Genomic DNA, 18,230 nt, shown 5'->3' with positions numbered 1-18,230 from the left:
AGTGAGCCTGCCTGTACATAAGCACACACGTACATACACATAGCATACTGCTCCCAATCTCCTCCTGGGACACCAGGACCTCCCCAGTCCCACTGTACCTCCGCAAAGCCCAACACACAATGATGCTGCTTTCTGCCACCTTGGCCCCTTCCGCAGCCAGCTTTCAGCCCAGACCCTACAAATGACATGCCCCTGCCTGGGGGTTTCCGAGTCCCCTCCCATCCAGCAGCTCTCGTCTTTCCTGCCTCTTCCCTTAGAGCTCTAGCCCCATCTCTGGGGGGATGGTCCCTACTTTTCCCCACTGTGGGGGACTGAGGGAAGGGGAGCATCTGGTGGGGAATGGGAGCAGAGAATGAGGAAGACAGCAGAGACGCAGGCAGGCAGTGATTTTGTTTTTTTATTCTATACAAGTGGAGAAAGAGCCCCTGGGGATGGAGGAACAGATCCGCCCTCCCAGGAGAGATCTGCAGAGCCAGCAGAGCCTCCCTCTCTCCAGGCTGCTCCCCCACTTCTGGTTCCCCGTGCCTCATCCTGCACCCCGGGGACAGGGGCTGGCAGAGGGGCTTGGGGGTGTGGGGGTGGGTGGGGGTCGGAGTCCTTGTGAGGCACATGTCGAGAGGAGGGCTGGGGAGGGTGCCGTAGCGGCTGTCAGTCTGTTCCCGGCTCGCTGGTTCCTGCTGGGAAAATCCAGGGAACCCTGTCTCCCCAGCAAGGAGAGCCAGCTGCCCTGTGCGGGGGCGCTGCGTCAGATGGATGGGTGGGCAGGGGGACCACCCTCTCACCGCCCCTCTGGCACCTGTGGGGTCAGGGGGCTGCCTTCTGTCAGGTTCCAGCTTGTCGCAGGACTGCGCCCGCCGCGTCCGCTTAGGCTTCAGGGGTGCAGTCCGGCGGCCTGGATCTGGGGCCCCTGCAGTGACAGTCAAGGCAGGCCTGGCATGTGAGTGGGGCTCCTGGGCTGGGCGCTCACCCAGGCCATGGCTCCTGGCTGTCTGCTACTCGTCCTGTGCCCAGGAAGGGACCTGACGGGGGGGTGGGCAGGGAGGCCCCAGAGGTACCCACAGCCCCTCGAGCAGGTGGCACACCTTGGATCTCAGGCTCCTCTTGGTCTTGCTGTGAGCCCAGCCGCAGCCGGGGTTTGTTCATTCCTGGGGCTGCACCCCTAGTCTCGACCTCCTCCCGGCCCCCTGGCTCCTGTGGGGGTCGGCGGCCCCTTGGCACAGCCACGGGCTTGGGGGGCTTCAGAGCTAATGGAGGGTCCTGCAGCTGGCAAAGAAGGAGGAGGCTGGGTCAATTAGTTTGTCCTTTTGCTTCATCAAAGGTCCCTCCCCACTGCCTTGCTGGCTCTCACCTTAGCATTCCTGGTGGGAACCGTCCTCTCTGGGAAGACAGCCCCCTCCCTTTCCTCCTCCCCATCTTGGGAGGCTGGGCTGGGGCTCTGGCAGCCGTGGTTGGGGGCGCTCTCCTCAGCTGGGGGATAGGGAGAGAGGAGAAACTGCAGGAAAAGACATCCTTGCATAGCCCTCCCAGTCCCCTGCCGCTGTAAAGCCCTTGAGGCCAGGAGTTTCCCCTCCAAGCCCCTCTGCTCCTACGTCTCTGCCTTGGATGTCGCCTTCTGCTCTCCAGTTTCCTTTGCCCTTGGTCCCCAGGATCCTCCTGAGCCTGTCACCTCTGGAGAGCTCGGGCTGACCCTCTTGAAGAGCAGGGACAGAGCCAGGGTCTGGGGCCTGCTGGGTTCACAGGCATGGTTGCCCATCCAGGGCTGCAGTGCCCCGGGGCCCTGCCAAGGCTGCAGCCTGGCCTTCCTAGGACTCTCTGCCAGTCTGATTTAGGTGGTGAATCTGGAGGAGAGGTGCCTGGCATTCTCGCTGCACCCTAGCCCCGCCTCGTGGCTTTATGCACTCCAGACCCGAGGATATGTGACGTGGATGGGATTGTCTGTGTCTGTATTTGTGAGGTGCAGATAAGGAAGACCTGGAAGGTGCTGGCAGTAGGTGTGTGTTGGGGGGGGGACAGGGGGGAGCACCCCATCTCCCACAACCATGGTCTCCTAAATGAAAGCTGGAACCCCTCTTCGGGTGTCTTAACTAGTCTGCTTATGGGACAGGATCATCAGGGAAGATGTCCAGGTGATGTGTTGGCCTTGGAGGATGGGGCAGGTGCCCAGGCATTGCCAAGCCTCAGGCCAGCCTAGCTCTCCAGGGCACCCTCATGCCCTAGCCCTGGGGTGGGAGTGGAGGAGGGAAGAGAGTGTCAATCTCTCCAGGGAGATTTGTCCCTGTCAATATTGTTGGAGGGTCACATTCCAGGCCTGTGGGAACTGAGAATGATGCCAAGCTGACTGGTTTTCCGTTAGCGGCTCCCTAAATGAAAGGTGCTCTGAACCCAGCAGAAGGAAGGTGTCATACTATGATCCCCCACCCTTTATTCTGGAAGGTAAATTACTTGCTAGAGGTCAACACTACGGGTGGTGGCTGAGCCTAACTGAACACCCAGGGTGTCTGACCCCCAAGGTGGGGGGCTCTTGCCCCTTCTGGTTGGCACCTTTCTATGTGGGCAGAGGATGGTCTGGTGAGCTATTTGTGGAGGAGACTGGAATGTTTGAGGTGGACCTGGTTGGTACTGCCCACCATTTCCCTAGCTGAGGTACAGAGAGAGGTCTTCTTTATGGAGGGTACCGTTCTGCTGATGGCCCCTGCTCTAGAGAATTCCCTGCGACCATCCATAAAGTTTTGTTCCCGTCGGCTCAGCCTGGCAAAGCACTTTTGTTCCGGGGGGACTTTCTTTGGACCGGGTGGTTTGTTTTTTTTGGATGTAGTTTTATAGATACCCTGAAGCATCTTCACAGTGTTGACATTGTACTGCCCCACCTTGATTGACTTGTCTGTTTGGACACACTCGGGCCTTCAGAGCTGCTGCCAGGAAAGAGGCTTTCCATACCTATGTGCCACGTGGCCTCTGCTCGGCGCATGGCACTGAAGCTCGGCTTGGTGCTTTGGGGGGGCGGCGGGGGCTTCCAGGCTCCAGGCCCTAGAGTGGAAGGAGAGGGTGGGAAAGAGAGAGGGGGGAAATGCATGTTAGGTGGGGCTCTGAGAGCGGGGTCAAAGGAAGGAAGTGAGGGCGCCCATTCTCACCTGCATCATCTGAAGAACGTCGTTTCTGCCAAGCCTGGACGCTGCCCTCCAGGTCTGGGCCTGTGCCCTGAAAGGACAGCTGAGTCAGGTCATAAAAAGTCTCTTCCATGTGGGGACTGCGGTTAGCAAGGGGCTTCTGCTCTAGCATCTCATGTCATTGGTCTCTGACACTCAGACTCTTTTCCTCAAAGAATGATACCCATACCACCCCTAGGGGACATAAGAAATGGTTTACATGAATGAATATACTGTTATTTTAATATGTGTTTATTTTATGTGTCGTAGAAAAAACATGACTAGTACAAGCCTGTGATTTTAAAAGATGATAACGCTTAGGTCCAGCCTGAGTTTAAAAAGGTGAGTTGATTTCAATAAAAATGTTATATAATAATGCCATGGTATGTGGATAAGGTTAAAGCAGTCATAAAGCTGGTGATCAAGTCACTAAAATTTGGGAAGCCGCTCTAGAGGTTAAGTATTTTGGGGGCCACACACTTTACAAGGAAACAGAGGCTCCGGAAGGTTAAGTGACTTGTCCAGGGTTCTGCACCAAGTGTAGGGGCAGAGCCACAGCACACACCTTCCTCCCCAAAGCACTGCTCTCTCCACGGACCTACCAACCACAGGCCCATGGGGAGGGGAGGGGGCAGGCCCATGGGGAGGGGAGGGGGCAGGCCCATGGAGGGGGAAGGGGGCAGGCCCATGGGGAGGGGAGGGGGGCAGGCAGGCCCATGGGGAGGGGAGGAGGGGCAGGCCCATGGGGAGGGGAGGGGGGGCAGGCCCATGGGGAGGGGAGGGGGGGCAGGCCCATGGGGAGGGGAGGGGGCAGGCCCATGGGGAGGGGAGGGGGCAGGCCCATAAGGAGGGGAGGGGGCAGGCCCATAGGGAGGGGAGGGGGCAGGCCCATAGGGAGGGGAGGGGGTTAGGCCCATGGGGAGGGGAGGGGGTTAGGCCCATGGGGAGGGGAGGGGGTAAGCAGGGACCTGCAGGACCCCCAGTTTGCCACCCTGGGCTCCTCTCACCTCTCGTTTCCCATCGAAGCTCCAACCCTTGGCTCTTCCCAACCCAGGAAGGGCAATACCGTGGACCCTCGGCTGCTGTGCTGTCCCGGGGGCCTGGCCTCCCTCCCCAGGCTCTGCCCCCTCCGTGTCCTGGAACAAGGTTACAGGTTTAGAAGCAGTTTCTTATGGAGAAGGGGCTCCTTACCTCTCCAAGTCGCCTGTCTGGAAGCCCTACCCAGACCCTCTGAGGAGTCCTTCCACTGCCCTCCTTTGCATGCTGGGAGTCTGGGTCACCAGGCTTAGCCCAAGGAGCCAAGGAGTGGAGACCTGGGATGACAAAATTCTCCTGATCCCTAGTTCTAGCATCCTGCCACTAATTGCCTGGGGTGGATGGACTGTGTGGGGGCAGCAAACCAGGACTCAGAGCCCCTGCCTTACTTACCGTCTTCCTGCGGAAGGAAGGCCCCCGGCTCCCGCCAAATGTGGGGAGGAGGCTGCTTTCCTCCTCGGGGCTCCAGCAGGGGGAGGAGTTATTGCCAAGGCTGGGGGGATCTGGGCTGGGGGGGCTCTCCTGAGTTGGGGGTGGGGGTGGGGGAGGAGGGAGGAGGAGCCCGGTGGTGGGGGAGCCTGGCCCCCTGTCCCCCTTGAAGCTCCGGGGCCGTCGAAAGTGAAACAGGCCTCGGCGCCTTTTCTTCTGGAGCGGAGGCAGTGGCGGTTCGGACAGGCCTGGACGCAGGGTCCTCAGAGTCCGGGGGTAGCTGGGCAGGGTCGGGGTGAGTTAGTGACAAAGTCATGGGGAGAGCCCAGTGCCAGATGCTGAGGTCGTTGGCAGTTCTCAGAATCCCCCACTCTCTCTCATCTAGTGTTCCCTGCTGCTCATAACTCTGTCTACATATTCCCAGGGGATGGTGTCCTCACCTTTCCTGTCGTAACCCTCCAGCAGTCTCTTCCCTCCCAGGGACCCCTTCCCCCACCTCCTCTCAGCCTCTCCAAGTGATCCAGTTCCTTCAGGAGAGAGGCTGGGGCATCTGTGCAGGGCAGTGACAGCATGTCCCCTCCAGGCCTGGTACCACACTCATCCCATCCCAGGTCCTGCTACCCAACCCCCAGCTCCTGCAGTCCCACTCCGGTGGTTCCTTCCAGCTGTCCTGAGGAGATTCAGAGAGCAGGGGAACTAAGGGCTGGGTGGGGAAGAAAGAGAATGTGGGGGGAAATGTCCCAGGGAGACTGCCACTGGAGAAACCTCCCTGGGAGGTGGGTGGACACAGGAGCTTTTCTAGGGCCTCGGGGCCTGCTGAAACTGGGGGTGTGTGCCTGGATGCCGCACCTGGAGCTTTCATCCATGACTCTTCTGCTGAAGAAGTCCTCCAGCCCCTCATCCAGGCGGGTGGCCATTCCGTTCTCCTGACGGGTCCCAGGTACTGGTGCCTGCTGGGAGGAAAGTCCTGTAGGATATATTATCTGAGTGAGGAAGCCCTCCTCCCCTCTATTCAAGGCCAGCCCCCTGGGACTTGACCTTGCCTCCTCCTGACCCCACGCAAACACAGACTTCAGGCTACATGAGTATCTCAAGCTTGGCGGCTCTTGACTCTCACCAAAATGAGAACTGCCACTGTCCAGCAGACAGATTTCCTATCTGTGACCAGGTCTAGCTCCTTCCAATCTGGATACTCCCTCCCCTGTTCCATGGCCTGCCTGGGCCCCTGCCCGATCCCACAAGGCGAGGACCTCTGGCATTGGTGTCCTAGAGCTAGAGTCCCTGGCTCTGGCATTGCTAAGTGAAGTCGGTCCTCTGGTGAGGCCTTAGGGACTCACACTGGGCCGACCAGGTCCTGGAGGGGTGGTCCTGGGGGGCCGGGGCCGCCCTTGTGTTTGATGCCTTAGTTTATAGCCATGAGTGGGCAGCTCAGATAGACCTTCCCAGGAACCACTAGCTGCAGGCTGGCTGCTCCCGAGTCCTGAGAACCAGCCAGGGGGGATTCCCAGGCTCCCCAGCTGACTTTCCATGTCCTGAGGGCTCCCACCTGTGGGGACAGCAGCGTTAGAGGGACTAGCAGGCGGGCTGGGGAGAGAGTAGGCTGGAGAGGCAGAGATAAAAGAAACAGAATCAGTGCCATTAGCACGGAGGCTGGAAGACTCACTAATGAAGGCAGACACTGGCCGGATCTTGCGGCAGCGTTTCTGCTTTTTGATGGCCATGGTGTCCTGCAGAGAGGGAGGCACGTGATGGGGCCAGGTGGCAAGTCCCAGGAGACTCCCATCCCGCATGAAGACCTGGAGCCTCCCATCCCGCATGAAGTCTTCTCTTTAGAGTCCATCCTGGCTCCCTGTCCTCAGGCAGCTGAGCCAATGGGACGAGGGAAGAGGCTGGGCGGGATCAGGGTGAGGGCATGAGACCCAGTGTGGGACAGAGGGTGGAGTCCAGGGACGTAGAAAGGGACAGTGGTTTGCAGGTTCGGGGGCAGGACCAAGGTTAAGGAGGGGAGTAGGGGTGCTCACGATGTTGGTTCCAAGCTCATCATCTGTGGTCTCCTCGTGGTCGTGGTTCCGGCCTCGGCCTCGGGAGGACGGATCTTGCCCTTGGCCTGCCCCCCCTGGTGGATCTGACAATGTTCTTAGCTGGGCCAGGTGTCGGGCCTAGGGAAGGTCAGGTGTGAACAAGGAAGATCAAGATCCCAAGGAGGTTGCCCGCCTCCCAGGATCTTGATGGGGAGGGTTGGGGGGGGGCAGGTGGGCTGATGTGGGATGGCGTAGAGGGCCTCCCTGGGCCTGGTGGAGGCTCAGAAGTCTTACCAGGCTCTTGTGGGAGTGGTATAGCTCCTGCAGGATCTCGTCTACTATGGAGTTGGTCAAGTAGGTGACGACTGAGAGCTTCACTTCACTGTGGGCACAGGGGGAGCTACTCAGCTCCCCCTCCCCACCTCGGAGTCTCTGCCCCAGCCTTTCCCAGATGCCTGAGGGAGTGGGCCAGCTGCCCTGGCTGCCCACAGAGAACACAGCTGCTGTACAAGGTACCCTGGGTCTACCACTCAGCTCCACCCACAGCCCTTCCAGCCTGGGGGTATGTGGATGAGAAGGGTGGACAAAAAGGAACCGAGGAGAAAGAGGAGCACGGGGGCTCTGGGTCAGGCCCCTGGAGCTCCAGGGCAACAGAGAGAGGTAAGTTGAGTTGCTGAGTGAATTCTGCTGGCCTCAGCTGGCATCATTGACTCAATGGATACGAGTGTGAGCAAACTCCAGGAGATGGTGAAGGACAGGGATGCTTGGAGTGCTGTAGTCCAAAGGGTTGCAAAGAGTTGGACACAACTGAGTGACTGAACAGCAACAACTGCTGGAAGAGCAGGAACCAGTACTTCTTGAGCTTGCCTATTTCACGGGTTTGCGTTATAATTTTCCTTCGTTTCCTTGTCTTGAGAGGTGGTACCCAGACTGGAATGAAAGAGTGCTCTAGGGGCCACGAAAACTTGGGGGGATAGGCAGTGCAGTCCATGTACCCGTATCCTTTGCCCCTACCTCTGAGGAGGCTGCGCTTTGTTTCTAGAGGTCAATCCTGGGGTCTGTGTGCAGCTGTGTGTACGTGTACACCTGTGTGCACTGTCTGGACTCCTAAACCCCAGCTCAGCATTTACACTTCTAGGGCAAAGACCAGTCAGACCCTAAATAGCAAGGTTGCAGTTGGTTAAAGATTCATCTCTTATAATGGAGATTGTCATTCATTATTCATTGCTGATAGCTGGGCCCCGGAGTCCCTAAGTGCTCAAGGCCAAGTCCAGCCCGTCCCAGCCCCGCCCCTGCCTCTCACTCCAGCTTGTTCTGAATATCCTGTCCCGCCTGCTCCAGTAGCGCCCCGCGGATGAAGTTCCGGGGCACGGTGACACGCTCGGCCACGTTGCTCAGCATCTTGTTGTGCCCTTCGGCCACCCGCATGGCCACGGGGCATAATTCCTGCGTCAGGCTGACCATGGACTCCAGGATCACCTAGCGTGGGAGGAGAGGAGGCCAGAGCCCCAAGGAGGTCAGGGCTGGCCCCACAATGGAAGAGACTGCAGCGTGTCTAGCTCATCAAGGTCACAGGGCAGGTTAGCAGCAGAGCCCTGGACACTCAGGCCTCCCCACATCCTGCTCAGCGTTCCTGCCATCCCACCACATGGACACATGGACAGGGGAGAGTCAGTCTAAGGATCAGAGTCCAGAGGGAGAGGTCAGAGTTCAGGGGCTAAGGCTGAAAGGAGCAGCAAACATCCGAGCCCAGTTTTCTGGCGATGCCTGGGGCAGTGGGCGTGTAGGTGGTCTTCTGCGCTTTCTTCTTGCCCACAGTAATCCCCCTGTGCTGACCTCTGCCCTCGACTAAGGGCCTTAGTCAGCACTGGGCTCCTCCCCGGGACTTGCCTGCAGCTCCTTGTCCACAGCCTTGGACACCTCGCTGGCCACTGACTCCAGCCTCTGCCGCACAGGCCCATCATTGGCCAGCATGTGGCCCAGCTCGTAGAGGCTGGGAAACAGCTGGAGAAGGAACAGGGTCTGATCAGAAAGCCAGAATCGGGCCTCGCTGGGTCCCTGGGGGCCCTGGGCTAGGAGGGTAGATGCACGGGGCAGGGGCTGGATGCTCCTGGGTTGGCACGTGGCCTTCCTGTCCTCTCCAGACTGTCAAGGGAGGGCAGGGCTGCAGAACGCTCACCGCCCGGGAGTTCTTGGCATCCTTGATGAGATCCCGGGCGTAGAGCAGCTCGTCTTGCACAGGCTCCAGGGGGCACAGCCTCAGGGCCCGGACCTCCTCCTGCACCCTTCCGCACAGTCGCTGCAGCATCTGCAGCACAGTGCAGGAGTGTCAGGGGGCACCCCCGCCTCTTCACCTTCCCAGGTAGGCCCTGGGTGCCCCATTTCTGGGCTCCCTTGGACCATGTTGCTGGTGCCGCCACTGATGGGGCAAGGGTGACGTCTGCCGATGGCCTGTCCCCTCCTCTTCTTGGAAGGCTGTTCTTGAACACTCAGCAGAGCTCCCACAGTCCTGGGACCCCTTGTCCGAGACCCCTGCTGTTTGCCCACATGTTCTCTCACGTTGGGGCCCACGTTCTGCACGTCTGTTTTGTTTGCTCTCTCACACGCTCAGTCCAGCTGCAGGCACCTCAGGATGCCTCTCTCCTGACCCCTCCCCACCCCCACCCGCGCACTCCAACACATCACCCCTGTGCTCCCCGCATGCCCACGTGCGCCCCCATGTCCCCGAGGGAAACGTTTACTTGCTCGGCGCTGCTGGTCACCAGGCCCTGCTGCAGCCTGAAGGCCTGCTCCTGGGGGCATGTCTGGGAGTGATTGTTCCTCACCAGGCACCACTGGATCTAGAGATGATGGGTGGGTGGGGTCAGGACCAGGGCAGGCGGGCTGGCCCCTGCCCCCGGGGATCCACCCTGCTCAGGCTACCACCTTCTGCCAGACATCCTCGGTGCGCTCGGGGGCGCTGCGGTAGGCTTGGGAGATGTCGCTCACCGGGAAGGACATGAAGCGCAGCGTGTGGTTGCTGTGGGACAGAGTGGCACAGCTGGGTGGGGAGGAGGTGGCAGGGCAGGCTCCTGCTACCCACACCCCGCTCTTTCTGACCATGTCCCTCCATGGTCCTCCTTAACATTTCTATGCAATTAGGTCAGATGTGCTGGATTGGGGCTTGAGAAGTTCAGGCTGGATTCAGATACAGGGAGGCTGGGGGCTTGGTTAGGGCAGGGCCCTAGCCTACTCACCTCTCCAGGGCCCTCGCAATGTCCAGAAAGCCCAGGGCGGATGTATTGTTCCGATCCCAGAGGATAGTTCTGGGGAAAGGGTGGGCATCAGCTTGTTACCCCTTCTACTGGGCCTCTCTTAGGGAGCAGGGACAGCCCTGTCGGGAGCCCTCCCACCTTTCCTGGTTAATGAGGCTGACTCAGAGATAGTCCTGGGACTACGGGTCTCCTGGAAACTGGGGTATTAGCAGTGAGGTAGTAGGGAGGGCAGGTATGTGTGTTTGGGGGAGGGCGGGGGCTCCAGGTGAGAGGGTCAAGGCGTGGGCCCCACCTGAGGGAGGAGTTTATCTGCAGGGCCTTAGACAGCATCTTGGCCCCAATGTCCTCCATGCCATTGCCGCTCAAATCCACCTTCGCCAGGCAGGTGTTGCTGCCCAGGGCATTGATGAGGATGCTGGTGCGAAGCTTCAGCCGGGAGTCTGCCACCGACAGTGACTGCAGGGACTGTGTGGGCAAGTGGGGGGTTGGACCCAGTCCCTGCAGCCCCCATCACTGCAGGTCCCCTCCCAGGCCCTGGCACTCACACAGTCCTCTTCCTGGATCAGCTGTACCAGCTTGTGGAGGATCTCCTCCAGGGTCCTGCGGGGAGTCGGGGCTCAGAGTAGGAGGGGAGGGGGCTGGGGTCATGCTACTGGAGCAGCAGAAATGTGCTCAGGGGTGATTCAGTGAGCCAAAAGGATAGGCCAATGATGGAGCGGGGGTCTGTGGGTATAGGGAGGGGGGCCTCACTTGGCCTTGACGTTGAAGTTCTTGCCCAGGAACAGGTGCTTGAGAGACTTGTTCTTCCCAAGTGCAGGCACCAGTGTCAGGAGGTCCGAGTCGAACCCTGGCCGGCAGATGGAGAGGCCTGGACTTGAGGCCCGAAGCTCACTGGAGTCATCTGAGGGTTTCTCCTCCAGGCTCCAGGCCCCTGCCCCCACCTGGCCCCCAGGAAGGGAGGGGCCCCCACTCACCATTGTCTGACAGATCCAGGCTGCCCACACAGGTGACAGCCCCCAGCTGCTCCTGCAAAGCCTGGGCTCCAGCTGAGCGAAGCTGTAGGGACACAGTGAGGGTGAGGCAGGAGGCAGGGACTGGGGTGGAAGATAGGGCCCCTCTAATGCTCAGAGATAAGAGGAGTCATTCCAGGATTCAAGGTCAAATCGGGTCTCGGGAGTGAAATCAGGAGGCCCCTTCTCCACACCAGATCCTTCCCCGGGGCTCTTCCCTTCCTTTGGCCAGAAAAATCTCTGGGCTGGTGCTCTGGAGACAGCCTGCTCCTGCCATCTGCTGGGAAAGCCTGGTATTTCCCATCCCCAAGCGGTCAGGGAGGGGATAGCAGAGACTGGAAATGACCTCTAGAAAGAGTGGAGGTGTGGTCAGGTTGTAGGGCTGCAGAGGGGTAGTGCAGAGGCAACAGGGAGTCAGAGCTTGACTTAGGTCAGAGAGATGAATGGCAGGGGAAGGAGGGCCCACCTCACAGCTGCTGAGGTCCAGGTGCAGATCGCTGAGGTGACTGTTGAGGGACAGGCCCTGGAGCAGCGCCCTGTGGGAGGAAGGTCAGCGGGCTCACCTTTACCCTTCGCCCCTTCTCCCAGGGCTCCCCGTCGGACGCCCCCAACCCTGCACCCACCCGACCTGAGGGCCTCCAGGGGCAGCCTCGTGGCCGACAGGTTGACGTGGCTCAGAGTGTAGGCGCTGCTGAAGAACTGCTTGAAGGCCGGGGGGGCCTCCCGGCCCTTCCTGCGGAGATGTCTGCGGTCAGCAAGGAAGGGGGTGTCCATGGCATGCCCCTCCCCTCCCCACACCCCTGCGCTCCCACCTGTGGGAGCAGCTGTTTCGCGCCAGGTTGAGGTAGGTGAGGTGGGAGCAGCAGCCGTGGAGCAGGGCGCCCAGAAGCTGTGGGGGAGACAGGGCGCGTCTCACAGGGCTGGGAGGGCTGCCGGGAGGGGCAGTGAGGACTCCCTCCTCCAACCCCACCGAGGTCCTGGCGCTTCACCCTCTGTGGTCAGTCTGTGCAAGTCCCGCGTGCCTGCCCCACTTAGCCTCTTCAAGCCTCAGTTTCCCCTCTGTGGAAAGTGGGTCTCCTCCCACCCACCTGCCTGGCCCCAGGGATGTGAGAGGCTCACAGGCAGTGGATGTGTTAAAGCTAGGGCCACCACAGGCTTATAAGGTGGCTGGTTCAAGTTAGGGAAGGAGTCCTTTCCTCCGGGGGGACTCAGCCCTGCGCTGGGGTGCACAGCCAGGGGATGGATCCAGGCTGGCTTTCAGGCACAGCCAGCACAACCTTGGGCAGCGCAAAGACAAAGTGCCACACAGGGGTGAGCTTTGGGGTCGCTTTGGAATTGTGCTGAACCTGAAGCCATCCTGCCAGCTCGGCCCACCTCTGTACTCAGAGTACAGAGACCAGAGAGTACAAGGTGAGACAGAGACCACCCTGGCCTCCCCAAGTCCCTGCAGGTTGGCGCCCCCATCACCAACCCCTCACCGAGTCGATGGTGCAGTCGGTCCCTGCCAGGTCCAGGTGTACCAGGGCATTGGGCTGGGCCAGGAAACTGTAGAGGGCCTGGGAAGGAAGGACAGAGGGGGCTGCAGGGGGAGGGGTGACAGAGCCCCTCCCCTCCCCAGGGCTAAAGGGCAGAGACTCCAGGCCCTGAGTGTATTTCTGCAGGGACTTGAGGCGCCGTTCATAGACTCACATTGGCCTCGTCGGTGGCGAGCAGCCCAGGGTTCTTGCTCAGGTCCAGGTACCGGAGGGAGCTGGCAAAGGCCGGGTTGGCCCCAAAGGTCTGGCCCAGTGCTTGGAGCCCTGAGCACAGCGGGCACTGGGCTGGGTTGGCCCCCATCCCCACCTCTCCCCCTTGCACACAACTCTTCCCCACTCCCCAGCTGTGCTCCTGTCCCTTCTGTGATCCTTGGGATGCCATGTGCATGGGTGGGGCCTCTGGGACTTGATACCCAGGTAGTACAGGGCAGGGGAGGGGTCAGGGGCCAGAGGTCAGGGGTCCCGGGGCAAGTACCTCGAGGGGAGATGGCAGTCTTGGCCAGGCACAGTTTGGTGAGGCCAGTGGGGAAGCAGAGGAGCTGCTGGCTCAGACTGAGGAAACCTGGGGAGTGGAGAGAGAAAGGGGGCTCCCTGAGAGATAGGCAGTGGGGGCAGGCGGTGTAGTCAGACAGGGGGCTTGAGTGGAATGTGGGCCTGGGGTCTAGGATGGAGGTACTGGGATAGGGGCTGGCATCAGGTTGGAGAGCCCCTGTTCAGCCCTGGGTTGGGCTCTGGGCTGGGCTGGGGGGGGGGGTCTGCACTGCGGTGGGGGCAGGATTCAGGGCCGGGGCTCACCCTTGTCCTCGATGGGGTTGTGGGACAGAGTGAGGGCATGCAGCACACAGCTCCCGTTCTCCCCAAACACCCCGGCCAGCTTCTGGACAAAGTCCCTTCAGGGAAGGGGAGGAAGGACGTGTTTGTCCCAGGCTCTGGGCTTCCCCTCCTCCTCCATCTGCCTGCCTGGCTGGGGCTGCGATGGTCAGCGGTCCCCGCAGGTGGGGAGCAGCTTGGGGCCTGCAGGGAGCCTGCTGTCACTCAGGAGTACCTGGGAAGCGGTGCTGAGACAAAGCCTGGCTGTGGGTCCTCGAGACCGGAGCAGAGTAGTCTGCTCTGCAGCTGACAGCAGGAGGGGATGGGGCTCGGAGATACTGGGGAAGGCCGTGGAGCTGGGGGTCGGGAGGCTTAGGTGGGACTTGCTGCGTGCCCTCTTTGGGCCTCAGTCTCCTCTTCTGTAAAGTGAGGAGCTGGATGAGATGGTTCTACATCACGAGGCCTATATCATGCCCTGAGGTTCTGGGACCCTAAGACTATATCAAGGGGCACCACTGCCCAAGGAGGAGGCTGGCCTCACGTCTTAAGTCCGGCGTTGTCCAGCACCAGCTCTTCAAGGCTCCCTGACTTGCTCAGGGTGTGTAGCACCTGTTCTAGCACTTCAGAGCCCTGGGGGCAGAGGGGGTCGTGTGGTCAGGAGCCAGAGGGGGCACCACTCTCCCGTCCCCCATTCCTCCTAGACCCTACCAGCCGCAGGTCTTTGCAGTAGAGTTTGGTGAACCATTGGTTGTAGGCCAGGGCTGCCACCATTAGGGCCAAGTCTCTGTGGGAAGATTGATGGGGGCAGGAAAGTGGTGAGCAGGTGACCGGGGCAGGAAAGAAGAGACGAAGGATGGGGTGGTTGGAAGCCTAGATGGGTGGAGGGCAGTGGGTATGGGGGCTGGGAGACAGAGCCCAGGCTGGGTGGGGCCAGAAGGGAGAGGCTAGAAGGGCCAGGGCTGGGCTGAGGCTAGAATGCGGGGTTAAGTCTCTATCCCATCTACTTACCGGCTCTCCAAGTGGCTGAAATCCAAAAGATTGAACTCTCGGTTATCCTCGGCATGATAGATGGTGTCCACATCCTTGGAGAGGTGGAACTGGCTCGCATATGCTCCCCTCCTCCTTGGCCCCCTCCCTCCAGGTCCCACCTGCCCGCCTGCCAGGTCCCTGACCAAACGCACCCATTGCACCTCTTCACGGCAGTGCAGCCCATTGTAGTCGCACAGGGCAGCGTAGGTCTCAGAGAAGCCACCTGTGGGGCAGGAGATGGGCTGGCTCCTTAAAGGCTAAGGGGGTGGGGAAGAGACTTGGAGTGTTCAAGGAAAGGTCAAGGTCATTTTATGTGCCAGTGTCTTGGGCTCCTGCAGCATCATGAACCTCCGAGGTCTGGGAGCTGTGGAGCCTCAAGCCCTACCCACAGAGGACTCTGAGCAAGGGGCAGGGTGGTGTAGGCCCCCTTTCCCTCGAGCCTGCCCCTGCTCACCGCAGACACTGTGGGTGGTGGATGTGGAAGTCTCAGAGTTGGGGGACGTGTCTCGGGGCCCGTCCGGGGTGTCTGCATTTCCACGCCGGATTAGACTCCTGGAAAAACAACAAATCCATCCCAAGACGGGTGGAAAGAGGCTCTCAACTCTTCCTCTGTTACAGCTTCTGGATCCCTAGGAAAAGCAGGACTGGGGACATGAGAGCTCTTCTCCTTGGTGTCACAGGGTCCCAGGACCAGGGGAAGGAGGGAGGGGGGAGGGGGCTTCTTTACTGTCTGACCCCTGAGAGACTCCTCCTTTGCCACTCACCCAGGGCCAGGGCAGACCTTGGAGAGGGCAGAGCTCACATGCCGTGTCACCTGGTCCACGCTCTCAGCTGACGGCAGCCGCATGCTCACGATGCCACGCTCCGTCTCCACTAGGATCTGGGAGAGAGGGAGCGGCAGGGACTCAGACACAGGCTCCCTCCTCCTGCTGGCCCAGGAGTGGGGCCCACGCTCCAGTGCTCACCTGGTTCTGACTGAGCGTGTTGAAGGCGCGGATCTCTAGGACATTGAAGGAGCTCTCCACCTGAGGGGTGGGGGCGTGGGAATGTGCAGCTCCTGGTCAGGGCCTGGCTGCTGGGCTCAGAGGAGGGCACCCTGGGTGTTCTCCCACTCATCAGCCCAACTCACCTTGGCTGGGACTTTAAGGGGGAAGAGGTGGAGACGCCAGGAGGTCAGGGCCTTCAGAGAGGGAAAAATAGAGCGTCAGCAGCAAATGGTAGTTTCCTGGGCTTTAGTCCCCTTGCCCTCTGTCAGCCCCCTCAGCCCATGTGCACCCCCTGCCAGCTGGCCTTCTGCTCTGAAAGTCCCTGCTTCTCTCTTATGCCCTACCCCAGGTTCCTGGACATCCAGCTAGTCCAGCCTCCCCCTCCCACAGGCTATGTCTTCTCAGCACTCCTCCACCTCTGTCTCCTTTGCCTCCCAGGTTCCTTGCCCTTACCAGCCCAGGTGCCCTTGATTCCCCCTCCCCTCCCCCAGTCCAGGCCCTCACCAGTACTCGGTCCTCGAATTTCTTGGGCTTTGTCTCCAGCTTCACGCGATGTTGTTGGAGCACAGCCCCTTGGCTCAGGCACCTCCGGATGCTGTCTGCAGGTGGGTAGTAGGCTGCTCAGGGCCCCTCTTACCCTAGCCGCCCCCACATACCCAAGGCCCTCCAGGGGTAGGGTCAGAGAGGAGGAGACAGAATCAGAGAGAGATGAAGAAGAACAGGAATTGAGACCTTTCCTTCTTGGGTAACTTTTTCTATTTGAAAGGCAGGGGTGCTACGGAAAAAACTCTGGCTTCTGATGTCCCTGAGTTGAGGGACAGCAGTTGGGTGGCACTCTGGGAGAGTGTGAAGGATTTTCCCAACCCATGCACTCCAGCAGCTGTCAACCCATACAGAGTGAGTCAGTGTGTAGGGGCGCGGGGGTGTCCCACTACATGCTTGATGGTCTGGTGTGGTGTCTGCCTTTTACTATGTGTGTAAAGAAGATGCCAGGGAGCTTGTGTTGAGGATGGGTAAGTGTGAATGAGTATGCTGTACTTGCAGTTGTGAAAGGGGCACAGAGCCAGCCAGTTCTCCTGTGGGTGGGGGGGAGGGAGGTAGGAAGGAGTTAGTGTTTAAATGAGTCCCATATCCATCTGCTGGAGAATCATCCAGATATCCCAGTGTGCGCGTGTGTGTGTGTGTGTGTGTGCAGTTTCTGTAAAGTGTGTGTGTGTGTGTGTGTGCAGTTTCTGTAAAGATGTGTGTACACACATCTCACAACTGTGCTTGTGTGCCTCTGGAGGTGTGGGAGATCAGCATGGTGTAGCGGGCCTCTGAGTATCCTTGAGAGTCCTGGTCTCTGCGTGGGCTAGCCTGTGCTCCCACCTCTGAGGGTCAGGGTTGTGGCTGTGCTGGGGGGTCGGTCTTGGTTTGGAACAGTCTGAGAACCAGGCAAACAGGAGAGGCCTTGAGGTGTGGGTGTGGGGTAGAGAGCAGGGGGCAGGCTGGTATGGGGGTTGTTGTAGGTGAGCTGCAGAGACCCTGCTCCCGGTTTCAGCTCCAGTCCAAGCCCTCTTCCCTGACTCCCGTCTTTGCCCCCACTGGCCTGGGCACAGCCCGGCTTCTTGAGGGGCTCTTTGGAGCCAGTTCCGGGGCGGGGCCGGGAGGAGGGAGGGTGTAGAGCCTGGAGGCGGTCAGGACCTGGGGCAGCTCCCATCACCCGGCGGGGCGGGCCTGGCCCCGCCCGGCGGGGGAAAGGGGACTCTCCGCCGGGGAGACTGGATGCTTCGCCTAGGGATGGGCCAGGATAGCTGAGAGTCAGCCCCAGGGAGCGTGAAGGGACTGCACCTGTCACTGAAGATCGGGACGGGCGGCTCTGGGACAGGTAGGTCCTGACGGGTGAGGCGAGGGGGCAGCGGAGGATGCTCTGGGGACAGCGATGCCCCGAGCTGGGATGCAGGGGCAGGGGGCTGCCCTGGAACCGGGATGCATGAGGGGCGGAGGGACCGGGGTGTACCGCGAGGAGGAACGCACTAGGGCTGGGAGGCTCCCGGACGGAGCGTCCCAGAGACCACCGCAGCCTCGTACCTTGCAGCTCGCGGGTGAGCTCCGCGCTGGACTTGGCCATGGCGGCCGCTGCTGCCGCTGTTGCTGCAGAGGAGCCGCCGTCACCGCCGCCAGGGAGCCGCGGCACATGCTAGACCCGGCTCCGGCAGGGCCCGGGCGCTGAGCGCTGCAGCAGCCGCGGAGCCCGCTCCTGTTAGGGGCGGCTGCGCGAGCGCTCCTCCCCCCGCCTCGGAGCGCCGGGTCTCCCGCCCCGCCCGGAGAGGTGCCGGATTGAGCATGCGCGCCGCGCCTCCGGGCCGCGTGAGACCCTGCGCGCGCTCGCGCCCACCCCTCCCGCCGGCTCCCGCGTGCGACGCCCTGTGCGTGTCGCCTTGGAGCCCGGGCTGTCTCCCCGGCGGGGGTACAGCGCCCTCACTTTCCGTGTCATCCAGTCCTCCGGCACCGTCAGCAGAACCCATTTCTTTTGTTTGTGGGCCTGGGTACCCCTCGCGGGGTCATCCTTGCCAGGCTCCTCCCTTTTCACTGCTTGCTCGGGACGCGTCTGGCTTGTCCTCGCTGACCCTCGAAGGAAGGAACTTGCGGCCAAGGGCGATGCTAGGAGAGGACCTGGCCACATCTGCGGAAGTTCGACCTTCCTTTCCCGCTTGCCCAGCCTCGGTGATCCCTCCGATGTTCTTGGCACCATCCCCGCGGGTGTGAGCCGAGAGTAGCACCTGGGAATTCCCGTGCCACCTCCTCCCAGCTGGCAGCTCTGCCAACACCTCCACCCTCAGCATTACGCTCAGGTCCTGGAGACTAGGAGGAGGGTTAGGAGGATCCAGACTTAGCATCTGGGAGCGTACTAGGGGAATCCAGTCCACTCAGACTTATGCTCTGCTCGGCTATCATAGGTGTGATAGCACCTGCACTGAAAAATGAGCACATTG

General features: G+C 60.6%; 1 protein-coding gene across 2 annotated transcripts; it reads right to left on the bottom strand.

The window, feature by feature from the left end:
* Positions 384 to 18,201, bottom strand: CARMIL3 (capping protein regulator and myosin 1 linker 3). 2 transcript variants are annotated; one of them, XM_018054614.1, is made up of 40 exons: positions 17,326 to 18,201; positions 15,760 to 15,854; positions 15,399 to 15,449; positions 15,235 to 15,294; positions 15,034 to 15,149; positions 14,724 to 14,821; positions 14,422 to 14,492; positions 14,249 to 14,322; positions 13,949 to 14,024; positions 13,782 to 13,870; positions 13,226 to 13,320; positions 12,906 to 12,992; positions 12,585 to 12,694; positions 12,374 to 12,451; positions 11,708 to 11,784; positions 11,524 to 11,628; positions 11,362 to 11,431; positions 10,860 to 10,941; positions 10,636 to 10,732; positions 10,431 to 10,485; positions 10,178 to 10,350; positions 9,868 to 9,936; positions 9,557 to 9,650; positions 9,373 to 9,471; positions 8,811 to 8,939; positions 8,522 to 8,635; positions 7,935 to 8,110; positions 6,926 to 7,013; positions 6,632 to 6,769; positions 6,274 to 6,337; positions 5,948 to 6,156; positions 5,460 to 5,560; positions 4,575 to 4,890; positions 4,154 to 4,282; positions 3,132 to 3,198; positions 2,938 to 3,027; positions 1,349 to 1,467; positions 1,083 to 1,263; positions 797 to 907; positions 384 to 674 (listed from the first exon to the last, which is right to left on the bottom strand). In XM_018054614.1, the coding sequence occupies exons 1-40, from the start codon at positions 17,363 to 17,365 to the stop codon at positions 649 to 651; spliced, it is 4,119 nt and encodes a 1,372-aa protein (XP_017910103.1). In that variant the 5' UTR covers positions 17,366 to 18,201; the 3' UTR covers positions 384 to 648. The 2 variants fall into 2 exon arrangements, with proteins under 2 accessions (XP_017910103.1, XP_017910102.1); XM_018054613.1 differs by having other exon boundaries at positions 554 to 677.

Source organism: Capra hircus, chromosome 10 (assembly GCF_001704415.2).
Source record: "Capra hircus breed San Clemente chromosome 10, ASM170441v1, whole genome shotgun sequence".
Lineage (NCBI taxonomy): Eukaryota > Metazoa > Chordata > Mammalia > Artiodactyla > Bovidae > Capra > Capra hircus.
The sequence above is the reverse complement of the archived record's forward strand: the minus strand, read 5'-3'. Positions and strand labels throughout refer to the sequence as shown.

Bases quoted from the DNA above. Each gene is read 5' to 3' on its own strand.
- CARMIL3 (XM_018054613.1), bottom strand. From the start codon at position 17,365: ATGGCCAAGTCCAGCGCGGAGCTCACCCGCGAGCTGCAAG. The intron at 11,629-11,707 runs GTGGGAGCGCAG...ACATCTCCGCAG, and splicing joins CGAAACAGCTGCTCCCACAG to GAAGGGCCGGGAGGCCCCCC. The intron at 6,157-6,273 runs GTGAGTCTTCCA...CTGTCCCCACAG, and splicing joins GCCAGTGTCTGCCTTCATTA to GTGGGAGCCCTCAGGACATG.